General features: G+C 26.7%; 1 protein-coding gene across 2 annotated transcripts in view; it reads right to left on the reverse strand.

Annotated features, from left to right (window-relative positions):
- LOC100208464 (carboxypeptidase D) overlaps positions 1-8558 on the reverse strand; it is a 35077-nt gene extending 26519 nt beyond the window's left edge. Inside the window, exons 1-2 of one of the 2 annotated variants that reach the window (XM_065807572.1) lie at positions 8004-8556; positions 4663-4943 (exon numbers count right to left, since the gene is read on the reverse strand). In XM_065807572.1, the coding sequence (XP_065663644.1) occupies positions 4663-4943; positions 8004-8476 (754 nt within the window). In that variant the 5' untranslated portion in view covers positions 8477-8556. Of the gene's footprint in view, positions 1-4662; positions 4944-8003 lie in introns of both variants that reach the window. The other variant, XM_065807571.1, reaches the window with a different exon arrangement.
- Between the last annotated feature and the right edge of the window lie 8331 nt (positions 8559-16889).

Consider the following 16889-nt stretch of genomic DNA (forward strand, 5'->3'; position numbering starts at 1 on the left):
ACTCCGCGCATGATTTACAGTAAAAAAAAAAAAAATCGAAAACATTTTATTAAAAAAATAAAAAATAAAAACATTTTATTAAAAAAAATAAAAATTAAAACATTGTTTATATTGTTAAAAATATTCAGAATGTTTTAAAAAATATTCTGGTCAATTAAATTTGCGTTTTTGTGGTTTTTTTAAAAAACGATTTATTTGTAATTAAATTAATGCTTTTTACTTTCGTCCAACACGCAAATGTTGGATGAAAGTCAAAAGTAATTAAAAGTGACGTATGTGTTGGCGTAAGAATCGCTTTTTTCCTTCCGCTCTTCCCAAAGACAACAAACTATAGATCTATATATATATATATATATATATATATATATATATATATATATATATATATATATATATATATATATATATATATATATATATATATGTATATATATATATATATATATATATCAAGGCTCATAATAAATAATTATTTGAAGGTTGCCGATTAACACTGATTGGCAACTTTTCAATTTTTTTCAATTGAAAAATTTTAAATGATAAAAATTGAAAAGTAGAATAACTTTCAGAACAATCAAAATTTTGCACTTTTTTTAAATTACCATTTTTATTGCGAATTAAAGATTGAATCTTAAAACTTTTTTCTTTTAAATGTTAAAATTCATTTTAATATCAAATTTTATTTGCAAAAAAGACCATTCAAAGTATCAATTTATCCAAAACTTGACGATCATTGATCATTGATCGGTCGTTATTACCAGACTTGTCTAAAAATGGTAAAAACTGATATGATAACATCTCTATACTAATTATTTTGTATTAATATATTGACTTAAATTCTAAAAGTCTGCCATGTAGGTTTCGAAAAATTAGGCCCTAGGTACCTAAGCTTTTTATTAATTGTACCTCTATCATAGGACCACTAGCTATTGTACCTTGGGCCACAATCTGAAAATTAGGTTTATTTCAATTTATTCAATTTTAGATTGTTTACAACAAATGTATCTGTTACTTAATTTCAACACCTCAATAAATAACAAAATTGACTAATAGTTTAGAGTGAAATAGACAAATAAGTCTCAAATAAAACAACCAAGAGAAAAAAAAAATTCTGCATCAATCGAAATTCAATAATCTACCTTGTTATCAAACAAATTTTTTATGTACACATGTATATTTTATTGTATGGACCTAAGTACAAGCAAACTATATGACCCTTGGTACAAGAAATGATAGCCTTGTGAAAAATGTCATCTATTAATGAATCCCGATTGAGATAAAACTTATTTAACACTGCATTTAGAACTTAAGTAACAAATAATACAATAACTTAGGTTGAACTATACTATAACTTGGAACTCTAGGAACTCTAGAGTTGTAAAATAATCTAAGATGCCAATTGCAAAAATTTACTTTAGACCATCAAAAAGCGTTTTCCGATTATAACTTGTTGTACCAACGCTCTCTAATAATCAAAATAGGATTAAAAAATAAATATTTTTATAATTAATTAACTGACTGTGAAGCATTACTTAAAATTTAGTAGTTTTCAAATAAAGTGGGTTAGACCTAGGAGCAAGGAGATCCTAGGTACACAAACTTCCCCTACAACATTGGAACTCTATTATTATAAGAATTATTAATATAATTTTAATGACTTATGAAAATAAATTTTTTTAGAAAGTAATGGGAAATGTTTAAAAAATGTAGAATTATTTTCAAAGTTTGATCTAATAATGAAAAAACAGAGCAGTTGAGAATCCTAATCGAACATGTTATTTGGGAAAAAATATTCAGAAGGAAATAATTCAACTATTTCAACCTTTAATCATTGCCATATCACCATGATGTTGCTTCTCTTTTAAGATCCATTTGAATCTAATTAATTTTAGTAGATGGCACAAGAGAACCTCTTTTAGGGTCCGTTGTGCTATCTACTAAAATTAATTCTTGTGTTACTCATCATTCAATTAAGTCTTATTCTTTTGCTGCGGCTGTTCCTAAGTGCTCCAAAAATTCTTTTTTGTCTAGTTATTTTCCTTGAACATTAGTTCTTTGGAATTCACTCCCTTCATCTTGATTTCCTGATTCATATAATTTGCAATCTTTTAAGTTGCCTGTTAATAGTTATCTTGCTTTATGAACTTCATCCTTTTTCTTCCAGCAACTTCCAACTTATTAGTGGTTGCTTGCAGTCTTGTTGGAAGTAAAGATGTGGAAAAAAAATAATTCATTTAATTAGCAAAGCAACAAAGGATTTATTTTAAAGTATAATCAAAAAGTATTTTTCCATTATTGCAATTTGTACACCACATATACAAAGTTATGTCAACATTACAAAACAATTAGATAACCAGGTGATCCGTGTCGCAATACAAGAAAGTTTTCAAAGATTTAAAAACGTATTCAAACATAATCAAAATTTATTTTGTAAATCCAAATCAAGAAGAATCTAAATACTTCTTGATTTGGATTTACAAAATAAATTTTGAATACTTTTAAATCAAAAAATCTGTTATGAATATTTATAGACAAGGATATTACAATGGATCCAATATGAAAGGTAAAAGGGTTGGTGTTCATAAGCATATAACTGATATAAACTCAGGAGCCATTTATTTTCTTTGTGATTGCACTCCTTAAATTTGGTTGTTGCGATTGCAATTTAAAGATCTTCAGAAATTATGAAATTCTTCTCAAAACTTTTAACTATGTAAAAAATTTTGAATAAAATTGTTGCAAATTAACAGTAAAGTCATTAAGTACTACAAGATTGGAAAGTTATAAAAATACTGACTGTTCTTTAAAATTGGGTTAAAAGATTAAATAGATTAGGCATTGAAGAAAGTTGTAAAAATTGAAAAAGATTCCATTACTAGACTGATCTAGCATTATTTAAATCACCTATAGGAAAACAACACAAAGTACCTGAATGTATATACATATATGTGTGTGTGTGTGTGTGTGTGTGTGTGTGTGTGTGTGTGTGTGTGTGTATGTGTGTGTGTGTGTGTGTGCACATACATATATACACACACATACACATACATACATACATACATACATACATACATACATACATACATACATACATACATACATACATACATACATACATACATACATACATACATACATACATACACACGCATATATACTTAAATAAAGCGAACAAATATATAAAAAGTATAAAAAAACATATCTATCTATATTTACATACACAAATATAAAGAGAAAATGAAAAAAATTCCACAATATAAATATACATATAAATCAAAAGGGGAGGGCAGAAAGATAATAAAAATCACGGTGTTGTAAGATGCAACTAGAATTAAGTAGTGGACTGATGTTGGTGAAACTCCATCACCAGGGCCGCAATATTTTCAAGGATGTTTCAGAGAGCCTTATAAAAAATGGCTAGCATTGCTCATCATGCATCCTTGCTATCTTTATCATTGTCTAATTTTTAATAATATTTTTTAGATACTTTATTCATGTTTTTTATAATTGGAAACTTGACTCAATCATAGATATTGCATATGGCCTTAACAATTATACTCTGATATTTTACAACTGTTGATAGAATCAGTCTCGCTGAGTACTACCACAGTTTAGGAAACCTTATTACCAACTGGCCTCAGAACTATTAAATTAAGTTTTAGAGCTGTACCTTCATTGGAGATAACAGAGTTATATAGCTATTACTGAGGCACAAGAAACAACTCATAAGTAGAATCAAAAAGATCCAGTGTTTATCATCCCAGGGAGAAAATAATTAAACAGGAATTTACATCTGCGCCATCCTATTAAATGAAGCAGGGTTTATACTTACCCTTAATGTCTTTGCCTAGGAGGCCTTTTACAAGAAAGTAGCTGACACAATTAACATCTGTACAGGATGATTATTTTTATAGACACCATCTCTAGCCTTTACTTAACCAAAAACCCTAAGGCAGGGAGTATTTAGTTAGAGTTAACTTCTGTTAGCCTTTGCCTAGAAAAGCAAATCTCAATGGTTGTAGAACATAAAACTTTTACAAAAATTCTTAAAAAACTGAGATAACATTTATATTAAAGTGATAAGTGATCAACTTAAAATAACTCATATAGTTAAAAATATCCTTCAGTTTAAAATATAGTTATTTTAAATATTATAATAATAATAATAATTCTAAAAATTAAAATTTTAAAAGAAATAGATTTGAAGATTTCTTATTATTAAAAAATTTTAAAAGATTTTCTAACATATCGAAAGACAAAATATTTTCAGAAATGTTTGCATAATTCATGTATAAGAATTATTTTATTTCTGTTATATACGAAAGACACCAATATCGTATCTGAGAGACACCTTTACCACATCTGAGAAACAGCTCATACCGTGGCCATTACTTATTAAGAAAATCTTTATTTAATAAAATAACAAAGGTCATCATAATTTTATTTAAAACACAAAATTGAAATTCAAACATCAAACTAAGATAAAAACTAATTCTGACAAGAATCAATCAGTTTCTGAAAAGATTGAGTAAAACTATTTTTTGATAAAGATTAACCAATTCTAAAAATGGATCAAAACCATTTCCAAAAATGGATTAAAACCATTTCTGAAAAGACCAACAATGATTGAGTAAAAAACTCAGCAAATACAAAAATATATACCTTCTGGAAACCTGTCTCCGCAAGAGTTTCCTTTGTACATTTCTGGATGTTTGTATGAATAAGTTTTAGAGATAAATCGAAAAATATCATCATCAGGACTCGGACTATCTTCTTCTCTCATATTTTGGTCATCATCATATGGATAGTTTGCCACAAGACTTCCACCATGTAAATTTGCGGAAAGAACAAAAGGATATTGTTTAAGCCAAGCCTCTACATTTTGAGTTTCTATTTCTGGTTTCAGATTACTAGCAGTTGCAACAAATTGATCAGGAAAATTTCTAGCATAAATAAAATTTAAAAAATGTTTAAAACCTAAAAATAACAAAATAATAGTTTTATTTTTGTTTAAAAAAAACAAAAATAAAAGTCAAAATAAAAATAATGAACAAAATATTTTAAAAACCAATTTAAATGTTTAAAAAGTGAGTTTGAAGATTATCTCAATGCAACTTGTTTAACTAGGTTTGAAAAAGATAGGCAAAGGATTATAAGGAACAAAAGTAAAATGAAGAAAAGAAGAGAAGAGAAAAAGGTATATGAGATCACATTGTTAGAATTTATGCGACAATCAGTTGAAATTATAATGATGAACCACTCTAACCATAAATACGGCAATTTAGCGCCCCAAAGAAAGGTATCCAGGCTATTTACCAACAGCAAACAGGCAATCAGGTTTCTGATTTTTATGATAATTATTAAAAGCATTTTTTCAAAAAAAATTCCTTATTACTTTAATATCTTTGAATTCCATAAGATGAAATTATTTTTTAGGTAGACCTTACCAGGCCTCACTTTGTTATAAAAAAAGAAGTAAAAGGAGTTTGCCAATATTGTCATGCCAGATGCAAAAATTGAGATGTCGCTCTACACCCTGGCTGCTTTAAAGGCTACCACACACCTGAAAATAATATTTTCACATAATTTATTAATAAACTATATTTTAGAATAGTGTTTTTGATCTGGCCAAGCCTGATATAACATATTTTTTGTAGTTTATCCCTAAGTAATCGCTAATATCAGGGCTTGTAATGGAGAAAATTGACAAGTGTGTTATATCGTGCTCATAAAAGTATATAACATGTTGTTATCGAGCGTGATTATATACGCTCAAGTTAATGTTGGCAAGAGCAATCCTTACAACAGTGCACTCATAACACTACTTCAACGAAGTAGATTTTTATACTTTACAACTTCTTGTATATTGTATGCACCAGATCATGATTTTTTTTTAATTACTTATGGTAAAAAAATAAATAAAACAAGACCAAACAAAAACGCAAGTGCAAGTTCTTTTAATCATATTATTAATCATAGCAAAAAAAAAAAAATTAAACATAGCAAAAGACAAAAACAATTATTTTGGTTATCATTTATTATTTATAAAAGTACTCAATTTAAATTGTTTAAAACTTTTTATATAATATATTTTATAAACATCGATTTGATTTTGTTTCTTGAAAAAAAGTTTGTGCTTTTTTAACTAATGTTAATTAACATTAGTTTACATTTTTAACTTTTTTAATGTTACAGATGATTGAATAATAAAAAAAGAGTTGATGATTTTTAATTAATGCTACGTGTCATTAATTTAATTAATGCTAAGTGTCGTTAATTAAAAACATTAGTTTCAATAGCATCATTAAAAAAAGATTTCTGTAGAAAAAAAAATACAGTAATGTGGTTCAAAAACAGTTTCTTTTATTTTAACCTATTTATTTTTTAGGTTTAATTGTTTTTATCCTTTGTTGACAATTTTTTTTTAGGTTATTAATTTTTTTAACTTTCTCATAGTTTAGTTTTTTTAGTTTAATTTTCTTATAATGATTTTTAAATTTCCTATTCTTATTTCATTTGCGCATTTTTATATTCGCATTATGCTTCCACATACACTTAGTTTAAATAATTAACATTCCATTATTGAAATTTGCGACTATTAATGACTTTAAAATGTTAATTCATTAGTGCAAAACAGAAATTTGCAGAAAGCGAGTGAAATAGTGCTTTTTATATTTTTTATCATCGCTTCGACAATATATCTTTAACTAAAAATTTTTATTAAAAATATTTTATAAAAAATCAAGAAACAATATATTATTTATTGTCCCAAACTTTTGGACAAACATGATTTTATACTCTTGTTATAAGCTGAATGAGCATTGTTTATTGCACTTAAAAAGTTTGAAAATACCATTTACAACCGCGTTTCACAAGCATGGCACGATCGCCCCCACTTTATCACAAGCCCTGTAATATTTGCTCATTTATCTAAAGTTGTGTTACGAAAAATGAAAGATTAAGAGATACATTTAATTAGTAAATATATCTAGTATAGATGTATATATTTATATAGCAGTTCAATTAGATCAAAGTATCAAGTTCATTCATTTAAAGTTTAATTACTAAAAAATCTCTTGTGAAATAATTCTCTCACACAATAAAAGGAAGCTATTCTAATACTTCTTTTTCCTTTCTTTTCTTTCATATTCTTTAATTATTTCATTTTGCGTTACTGATTTTATATTTGATTTTATATTCTGATTGATTTGGAAAAATATATTTTAAGATACCAGGTGCCAGGTACTACAAGAAAATGGCAGATTCTGGATACCCAGGAAAACAACCAATTTACCAGGGCCCCAGGGCTAACTGGCACATCACTGCACCATATACCACATAATAAGCTCATACACCACATACCGCATAAGCGCTTTACCACTACATTACATACCGTGCTTTGGGGTGTCACACAAAAAATATTTAGGATAAATAAAAAATCTTTGTGTTTAAGTAATTGCACCCCAAAGTAACATTTACAACAAATTTCATATAAAACTTATAAAAAAAATTTCTCCGGCATTAATGGCTTAATGTGCAAATTATATTTTTTAGAATTTAAATAAAACACTTATTTTGCTGCTTTTTAAAAACTCATTTTGGAATTTATCTGAAGCAATTTTGCAATTTTTATTTTATAAAAATTGCATATAAATATAATCTGTGTATACAGCAATAAATATAAATTCAGTAAAAATAGCCAAAAACTAACCACACTCCAATTAATTTAATATTACTTTATATTTTAGATTAGGAAATATGAAAAAGGAGCCAGATAAATGCAATATAAAATAATTTTTTATAATTTTCAATAAATTATAATGAAAATAAAAACTAATTAAATATGGTAAAATAAATATGGTATCTTAATTAATTGTATTATAAAAATATAAATAAAAAGTATATTACAAAAAAAAACTTTAGAAGCAAAAGTGTAAAAAGCAATCATAATTAATCTTGTTTAATGATGTTTTACTCATTATGAAAAAAATCTATATACATACCGATTTAAGTCAACATTGTTTGCATTAGCTCTTCCAAGAATAGAACTGCAATCACCTTCTCTAGCTCTTTCATAACCATCAGGATTCATGCTAGGCATAATGTGAATGCGAGTGGTTTTAAGCAATTGAGTTATCTTTTTATCACTTGATAGATATTTATCGCATATATCATCCAACAAATATAATAAAAGTTCACGCCCAACAACTTCATTACCATGCATATTTCCAATATATTTAAAATTTGGTTTTAATGGCATTTCTACACCAGGATTTTCAGAAATCTCCATAACATAAAGTTGCCTATTTTCAGTACTTCGACCTATTGAATACAACTTTGTGATTTCTGGACATTTTTTGTGAATTGACTGCAAATAAACCTCCATTTCTCCATAGTTATGATGTCGAAAATCAATTGCTTTATTTCCACACATTAGTGTGCAAAAAAACACTAAAAATCCACGGCAGACAATCATTTCTTACTGTCCAGCAGTAAGACTACACAACTACGCACTTAAAAAATATTTTTCTAAAATAAAATTGAAAATTTTAGTAATAGGAAAAACTAATAACATGCTTCAATATACAGCATCATAGTTTTCCCAAGTACCCATTTAGTTTCTCCAAGTCCCCACCATAGACTTGGACAGGAATGCATGCGATCGCATGCTGTAACCGACCACGCTTATAATATTTTTTCTTTACAACTCGACCACGGCATTTTTGATGTTTTAACAAATTCAATGCTATTTAAAAAACTGTTACATTATAAATAACTTTTAATCATTGATCTATTCTAAAATTTTTATTTTATGAGAAGGCTTTAAATTAAAAAAAAGTAATTATAGTTTGTTTAAAATAAACATACTTTGTGTAAATTAATAAAGTTAAAATAGTTTTATTAAATCAAAAACAACATAATTTTAAACTCTTGTTCATGTAATGAAATTCATATAACTAGATTTTGGTAATTGTACATATTAAGACTTTATTTTTAAAAAAACAATTTTCAATTTCCTGGTTTAAAGACCATTCTTCAAAAACTATATTTCCTGCTAAAACCTTACTCAAACATATTTAATATACTTTCCTAAGTTATTGCAACATCTAACTAATTTTGTTTAATTTTAATTTTTCAGAGATTACTTTTTATATATTTTTTGAAAAGATTGTAACCTCATTAGTTTTTTTATGGAAAAAAAAGTAAAAAAATTCACTAGCTTTCTAAACTTTTCTTGAAGGTTTCTCGTGATGCATAGTTGAGATTGATAGTTTAAAAAATTTGATCCGGCATTCGTACTTAACTTTGAGAAGATATCCTGTATCTTGGTTCAAGTAAAAATAAATAATAATGTTAAATGAATATATATATATATATATATATATATATATATATATATATATATATATATATATATATATATATATATACATATATACATATATATATACATATATATATATATATATATATTATATATATATATATATATATATATATATATATATATATACATATATATATATATATACACATATATATATATATACATATATATATATATATATATATATATATATATATATATATATATATATATACATATATATATATATAAATATATATATATATATATATATATATACATATATATATATATATATATATATATATATATATATATATATATATATATATATATATATATATATATACAAAGTTAGTTATTTAAAAATATATAAAAATACTTAATAAAAAATATAACCTTAATTTAAATTAGACCAATCAGTTAATGCATACATGTTCCCTGCAAATATCCCATTTGACAACAAAAGAGAAGTACATTACCCAACAATAGTATTGTCGGGTAATGAATGTACTTTTCTTTTTGTATAAAAGTTGAATACAGGAACATCTTAAATTAAGAAATAATAATAAATAAACGTCTTTTTTTCAGGGACAATAGTCTTATGATAAAAATGTATAAACTTATCTTTTCTCTTTCAGTAACTTCCAACTCTAATAGTGGTTGCTTGCAGCCTCTTTGGAAGCAAAGATGTTGGAAAAAAAAAGAACTTGCAAAAGCCATGTACAACAGACTTAATAGCTTTCTTGACAAAAACCAATGCCTCCACAAATATCAGTTTGGATTTTGTAACAAACACTCCACTACTCATGCACTTACTAAAATAACTGAAACTATTAGATCTGCTCTTGACAATAAACGTTTTGCATGTGAAGCGTTTCTTGACTTAGAGAAAGGCTTTGATTCTGTTGATCACTCCATCCACTAAAGTAAATTGGAACTCTATGGTGTTCAAGGTAATATTATTGAGTGGTTTTCATCATAACTTTTTAGTAGATCGTAACTTGTCTCCATCAATAATGCCAAATCTTTTCCAATAAAATGCTCTACTAGTGTACCCCAAGGTTATGTATTAGGACCGTTGTTTTTCCTTATTTTTTTAAATGATCTTAATATCTTGCTAAAATTTTCAAGAACTTACCCTTTTGCTGACAATACCAACTCATGACAAACAAATCATTAAAAAAAATTAACAAACAATCATGATTATCCAATCTTCTTCAATGGTTGTGCTCTAACCAACTAAATCTTAATACCAATAAAACTGAACTCGTTATTTTCAAATCAAGTCAATCTAAAATGTATAAAAACCTAAACTTTAGACTGAGTGGGCGAAAAATCTTTCCCGTAGTTCCATTAAAATATATTGGAATCCAAATTGACTCAAATCTGTGTTTTCCTCTCATCTTAAAAACTTAGCATTTTTTTAAAATTATCTAACCTACAAAACAAGGCTTAAAAAAAACAATATTCTTTTGAAAATATCATTCTAATTCTGACATCCTTTACTTTCTATCAAAAATACTCAAATTATGTGATCTTATTCATTTATTAAATTGTCTATTTGTCTGAAATCATAAACAAGTAAACCTCCCTTCATTATTGTTATTATTATAATCCTTATTGTTAAATTTACTTTAATATTATTATATGATTGCTATTATCATTTAATTGGTGTTTACCTTTGGTTAGTACTTGTACTATTAGTAAACAACCATGAAATGTAAAATTTTATTTCAGAATATATATATATATATATATATATATATATAATATATATATATATATATATATATATATATATATATATATATATATATATATACATATATATGTATATATATATGTATATATATATGTACATATATATATACATATATCATATATATATATATATATATATATACATATATATATATATATATATATATATATATATATATATATATATATATATATATATATATATATACATATATACATATGTATATACATATATACATATATATATACATGTATATATATATATATATATATATATATATATATATATATTTAACAACAATATATTTATTATTATTATTATTGTTATATCTATATATATATATATATATATATATATATTATATATATATATATATATATATATATATATATATATGTATATATATGTATATATATATACATATATATATATACATATATATATACATGTATATATATATATATATATATATATATATATATATATATATATATATATATATATATTTAACAACAATATATTTATTATTATTGTTATTATTGTTATTATTAATATTATTATATTTTTATCAAAGTATAAGATGGCTTGAGTTCTTTGAAAGATTAAATAAAAAAATTATATTATTGTATTAAATAGTTTTGAAAGCTGAAGATCGAGCAGTAATAAAAAAACTTGTTATAATGAAATCGAAACGAGCTTAAAATAATCGACCCACAGCTATCTAAACAACAATGTTAAACATGTCGACATTGTAAAATATTGTTTAACAATACGCTTTCAACTGTAGCGTCTATCAAATAAAGCCTTACGAAATAAAAAACTTTGCAAACGAAAGTTGTATTTTATTTTTTCTTCCCTTTCACCTGTAACAAGATTTTGTTATGTTTTATCAGATCTCACAATCTTCAAAAAAATCTTAAGATTTTTTTGCGCAAATTTAATCAGTGTAAGTGAGTACACAACTTTAATTAAAGGATTACCTTAAAACTATTAAATTAAACTATAACGATGCATTTTAATGTTAAGGCAGAGAGCCGTGACTAGGCCCCCTTAATTTGGGGAGGGGGTGGAAGAATATAGAATTCAAAGGGGTTCAGAGCAAATTTTGGGGCTCTTTTAGATAAAAGAAAAAAAAAATTTATTATTATTTAGTGGAAAAATTTTAAGATTTTGGGACCCTAATGATTTTGAGTGGGGTCTCCGACCCACTTGCCACGGCACTGTGTTAAGGTATTATAGAGGTTCAACGACATCAGGCAGGTTTTTGCTAGGATTTATTATATGTAAATATTTTTGCTATGATTGCCGTTTTGTGCATATACTATCAAGAAAGTGCTCGATGAACTAAATCAGAGCTATAATAAGTAGAAAATAAAACTATGTGATTTTCACAGCTTTAGGTTTTATGCTGTTGCATGAAAAATAGTTTGTTTGGAATAAACTATATTTGTATTTCTCCTGATGATTGCAACAGCATGAAACTTAAAGTTGTGAAAATCACGTAGTTATATTTTCTACTATATATATATATATATATATATATATATATATATATATATATATATATATATATATATATATATATATATATATATATATATATATATATATATATATATATATATATATATATATATATATATATATATATATATATATATGTATATATATATGAGTATAGACAATTTTACGGAGGGGAAGGGTATTCCATCCCCATCTCCAAAGAAGGTGATTTTCAAATTAGTCGGTTTTTTTAGGATAATAATCGGACAAATTTAGTCGGCTAGTCGGGTATTGAAACAATTCAATCGGGTAAATTTTAGTTTTGAGGACCGTTTTTTTTTTTTAACAAGCCATTTGGTACTTTTTATTGATTCAACTCCCCCCCCCCCCTATTCTACTAATTTATATATATATAAATTAGTAGAAAATCACTAATCAAACTTTTTTTGTTTTACAGTGTGTTTTATCAATTAAGACTTATCGAGCATTCATTTCTGATGAGTCTTTATTAATGAAACAATGAAAGTTTAAAACAGACGGAAGTTCAACCACATTGAAATGCTTAGGGAGTATGCTTATAACCTTTTGTTTCGTAAACAAAGAGAAAACAATCAAGACTGTACTTAAACGCTTAACCTTTATACTTTGACGCAAAAGTTAGGTTCATAATAATTTAAAAATAAAGTATTTTGACGGTTTGCCCTTAATATTCAAGTGTATACTTTAAAAATGGCGACATAGAAACGGCAAATAACATCTTTTCTTAAACTTCGTATTAAATGAATAAATTAAATATTAAAGTAAAACGGAATTATGATATACAACTAATAAAATTTTAAGCTTTAGTTAATTAGAAAACATTTTTTTTAATTTTTAAAAAATTGTTTTAGTTGTTTTTTCAGGTTTTTAAACAAATCTTGCTGGACATTCTGTTAAACGAAGGAGAACTTGCTGTCGACTAATGTATTAAATAGGATTAAATGACTTGACACTTTTTTTTAGCTTTCATTGTTTTCAATTTGAATAGAACTTTTTACCGATTCACCGGTAAAATTTTGTGGGTAAATTTCGGTATATGGTTTTTACTCTACTATAAATTAAACAATTCATTTGAAATTCCCAATAATAAAATTCATTTTTTTTTTTGCTACATTTGTGAATAATATTTTGTTGTAAAAAGAAGTTATGATTTTCAGCCGCATCTAATAGAGTATTAATTTTCTTATTGTTTAAAATTTCGTTATGATTTCTTTATCGCCGTCAGAAACCTACATATCATTCCTAATGTTATGTATACTGTTTTCCTTTACGTAAATCAAACTCCTCCACCTCGTTTATTTGTTTGCCTCTATAAGAAAAATATTTTAAAAGGTTTGAAATAGAATAATCAATAAATTAAAACTTTAATAACCAACTAAGCTGTTTGTTTTATTTGGAAACTAATTCTGTTGGTTAAGTTTTGTCTGAGCATTTTGAAAAAGACATTACTACGTTCTTGTGATACATTTATTGTTGCATTTATCAATCAATTTGATTTGGTTCCGGTCAAAATGTCAGATGTTTGGAAACACTACACCTTAAACAAAGGAAAAACAGTAACTTGCAAAATATGTCGAAATACCAGTAAATACTCAAGTTCCACAACTGGAATGTGGTATCACCTAGACAAAAAACATGGAATCAAAAAAGAAACACAGGAAAAGTTGACAACAAAAGCTGCAACAGAATCAAAAAAGCCTAAGAATTCAACTTTTTTCCAAAGCAAACAATTGAAGAAGTGATTTCAAGACTTACAACACTGGGTAGATTTAGTCTCCACGCCATTGTTAACAGATCTTTCATTCAATCTGCCGATAATTTTCCAAAAAATCACAACCAAGCCATCCAGTCAGTTAAAAAGTTTGCAGCTGGCGTGAGAAATGACCTTAAAAACACTTTTAAATCTTTAGTGAACATTGGAAAATGCTTTTCAATTACACTGGATGAGTTACACTTCTTTGAAAAATCGAAGGTACATGAACATTAATATTCATCAAAAACACACATACCGGAATCTGGGCTTGACTCTTGATTCTGGATTACTGCCAGCTCAAAAAGCTGCAGCAGTTGTCACAGAAAAAGTGACCGAATTTGGGTTTAAACATTAGCGACAGCATTGTCAGCTCAGTTACGGATGGAACTTTTATGATGGTTAAGTTTGGAAAACTGGTTTCAACTGAGCATCAAACGTGTTACACCCATGGAATTTATTTGGCAGTTCAAGAAGTGTTAGACAAGAAGCCTTTCCAAAAAATCAGTAACAACACATTGCAAGTAACAAGCAGCGAAGATGAAGTGGCGAATCCGAATCTGACACCAAAGTCAGTTTTATTAATGCTGCCATGGATTCCAATTCCAAAAGTGAAAGTGCACTTACAATCTGTCATCACAAAATTCCAGAAAATTGTCAAGTTGTTTCGAAAATCTCCAGTCAAAAATGACATCCTACAAGAAGAAATCAAGAAACAGCACGAGGTTTCAATTATCTTTGACTGCAGAACAAGATGAAACAGCCTACTGTCGATGATTCAACAGTTTCTCAAAGTTAAAGATTCACTCAGAAAAATATTGAAAGACGTTTCTCCACATTTGATTTGCAATGATGATAAAGTAAATATCTTATACGACATTGATGCTGTTCTTGAACCAGTCAAATTGGCAGTCCTTTGCCGACAGGATGCAACTCTTCTTACTTCTGAGGAAATTAACTGGTTTCTTGTGAACAGACTGAAACAACGAGATTCAACTCTTTGCATTGTAATGAAGAGTGGAATTTTAAGACCTTTTGAAGAGAGAAGACAGAGCAATCTTGTAAGCTTGTACAGATACTTTTGCAATCCAGAATGTTAATCCGAGATTGAAGAACATGAAGTTTTCAAAATGCCTTCGAAGTCTCTACTTCAAAAGACTGCCAAAGATTTATCTAGACTATTCCCAACAAACCCAGATGACTTAGAATTCATTTAAGAAGTGTGTGTGGCTAAGAAAATCTTGATAAAATCTACATTCACTTAAAGATGAACTCAAGGAATCAGCATTCGAATTCAGCATTCGGCCAAAAACAGCGCCACAATTCAAGCGAATTCAAACCATTTCAAAAGAAATGTTGGTCTACAAAGCTACTGGAGAGAGAACTGCAAATCTTGGACTTTTGTTCAATGTACTGGGGACTATCCCTCCTATAAGTATTGAGTCTGAGCGAGCATTTTCTGCTGCTGGATTATTTGTGACAAAAATTCGATCCAGAATGAATGACAAATTACTTGATACACTTTGTTGCCTCAAAGCTCATTTTTTATCAATATAACAATCATCAATAAAGATATAAGATTGAATCATATAAAGACTTTATTTTGATACGAAAAAAAATTTTATACGAGTTTTTATGATTTTTTTTTTAGCGATTTTACCGATATTTACCGGTAAATTATGTTTTTTCTTTTTTTTTTTTTTTTTTTTTACCGATTAACCAGTAAATTTAAAAGTCGGTAAAAGCTCAACCCTTTTGTAAAGGATAAGACTTAATTGAATGACGAGTAATACGAAAATGAATTTTAGTAGATGGCACAAGAGATGCTAGCTCTTAGAGCAGCGCCCGAGAAAGTTTTTGAACACCAATTTGAACACCAAAGAAATCAACTAGAGAATGGAAGAGTTGAAAACGAAATTTTAAAAGATAAACATTGTAAGCTTGAAGATCGAACGCGCAGAAATAATTTGCGAATAGATGGCTTAAACGAAGATAAAAAAGAAACATGGGGACAAACGGAAAAATAAATTCATTTGTTTTTCCAGCAACAACTTGGAATTAAAGACATTGAAATCGAGCGTGCACATCGTACCGGACAGCAGACAGACGGAAGATCTCGGACAATAATTATTAAGCTAAAAAGATACAAAGACAAAGTGAAGATTTTACAAGAATTGAGTCGACTTAAAGGCACTAATATTTTCATCAACGAAGACTTTTCGATAAAGACCGTTTCGATAAGAAAAAAATTGTTGTCCGATGTTAAACGAAGACGCTTAAACGGTGAGAATGTTTCTGTTCGATTCGATAAAATTATTTTCTTTAAAAATACTATTTTTGAGAATGATAGAATAAAAGTAAACTAAAATACGCATTCTTAAAAGGAAATCTTTTGAGCTTATTTTAAACAATCATGGCTGCATTAAATAATTTTGAATCTCTTGCTTTTAATTTCTTTGAAAAAG

This window comes from Hydra vulgaris, chromosome 10, assembly GCF_038396675.1.
Source record: "Hydra vulgaris chromosome 10, alternate assembly HydraT2T_AEP".
Lineage (NCBI taxonomy): Eukaryota > Metazoa > Cnidaria > Hydrozoa > Anthoathecata > Hydridae > Hydra > Hydra vulgaris.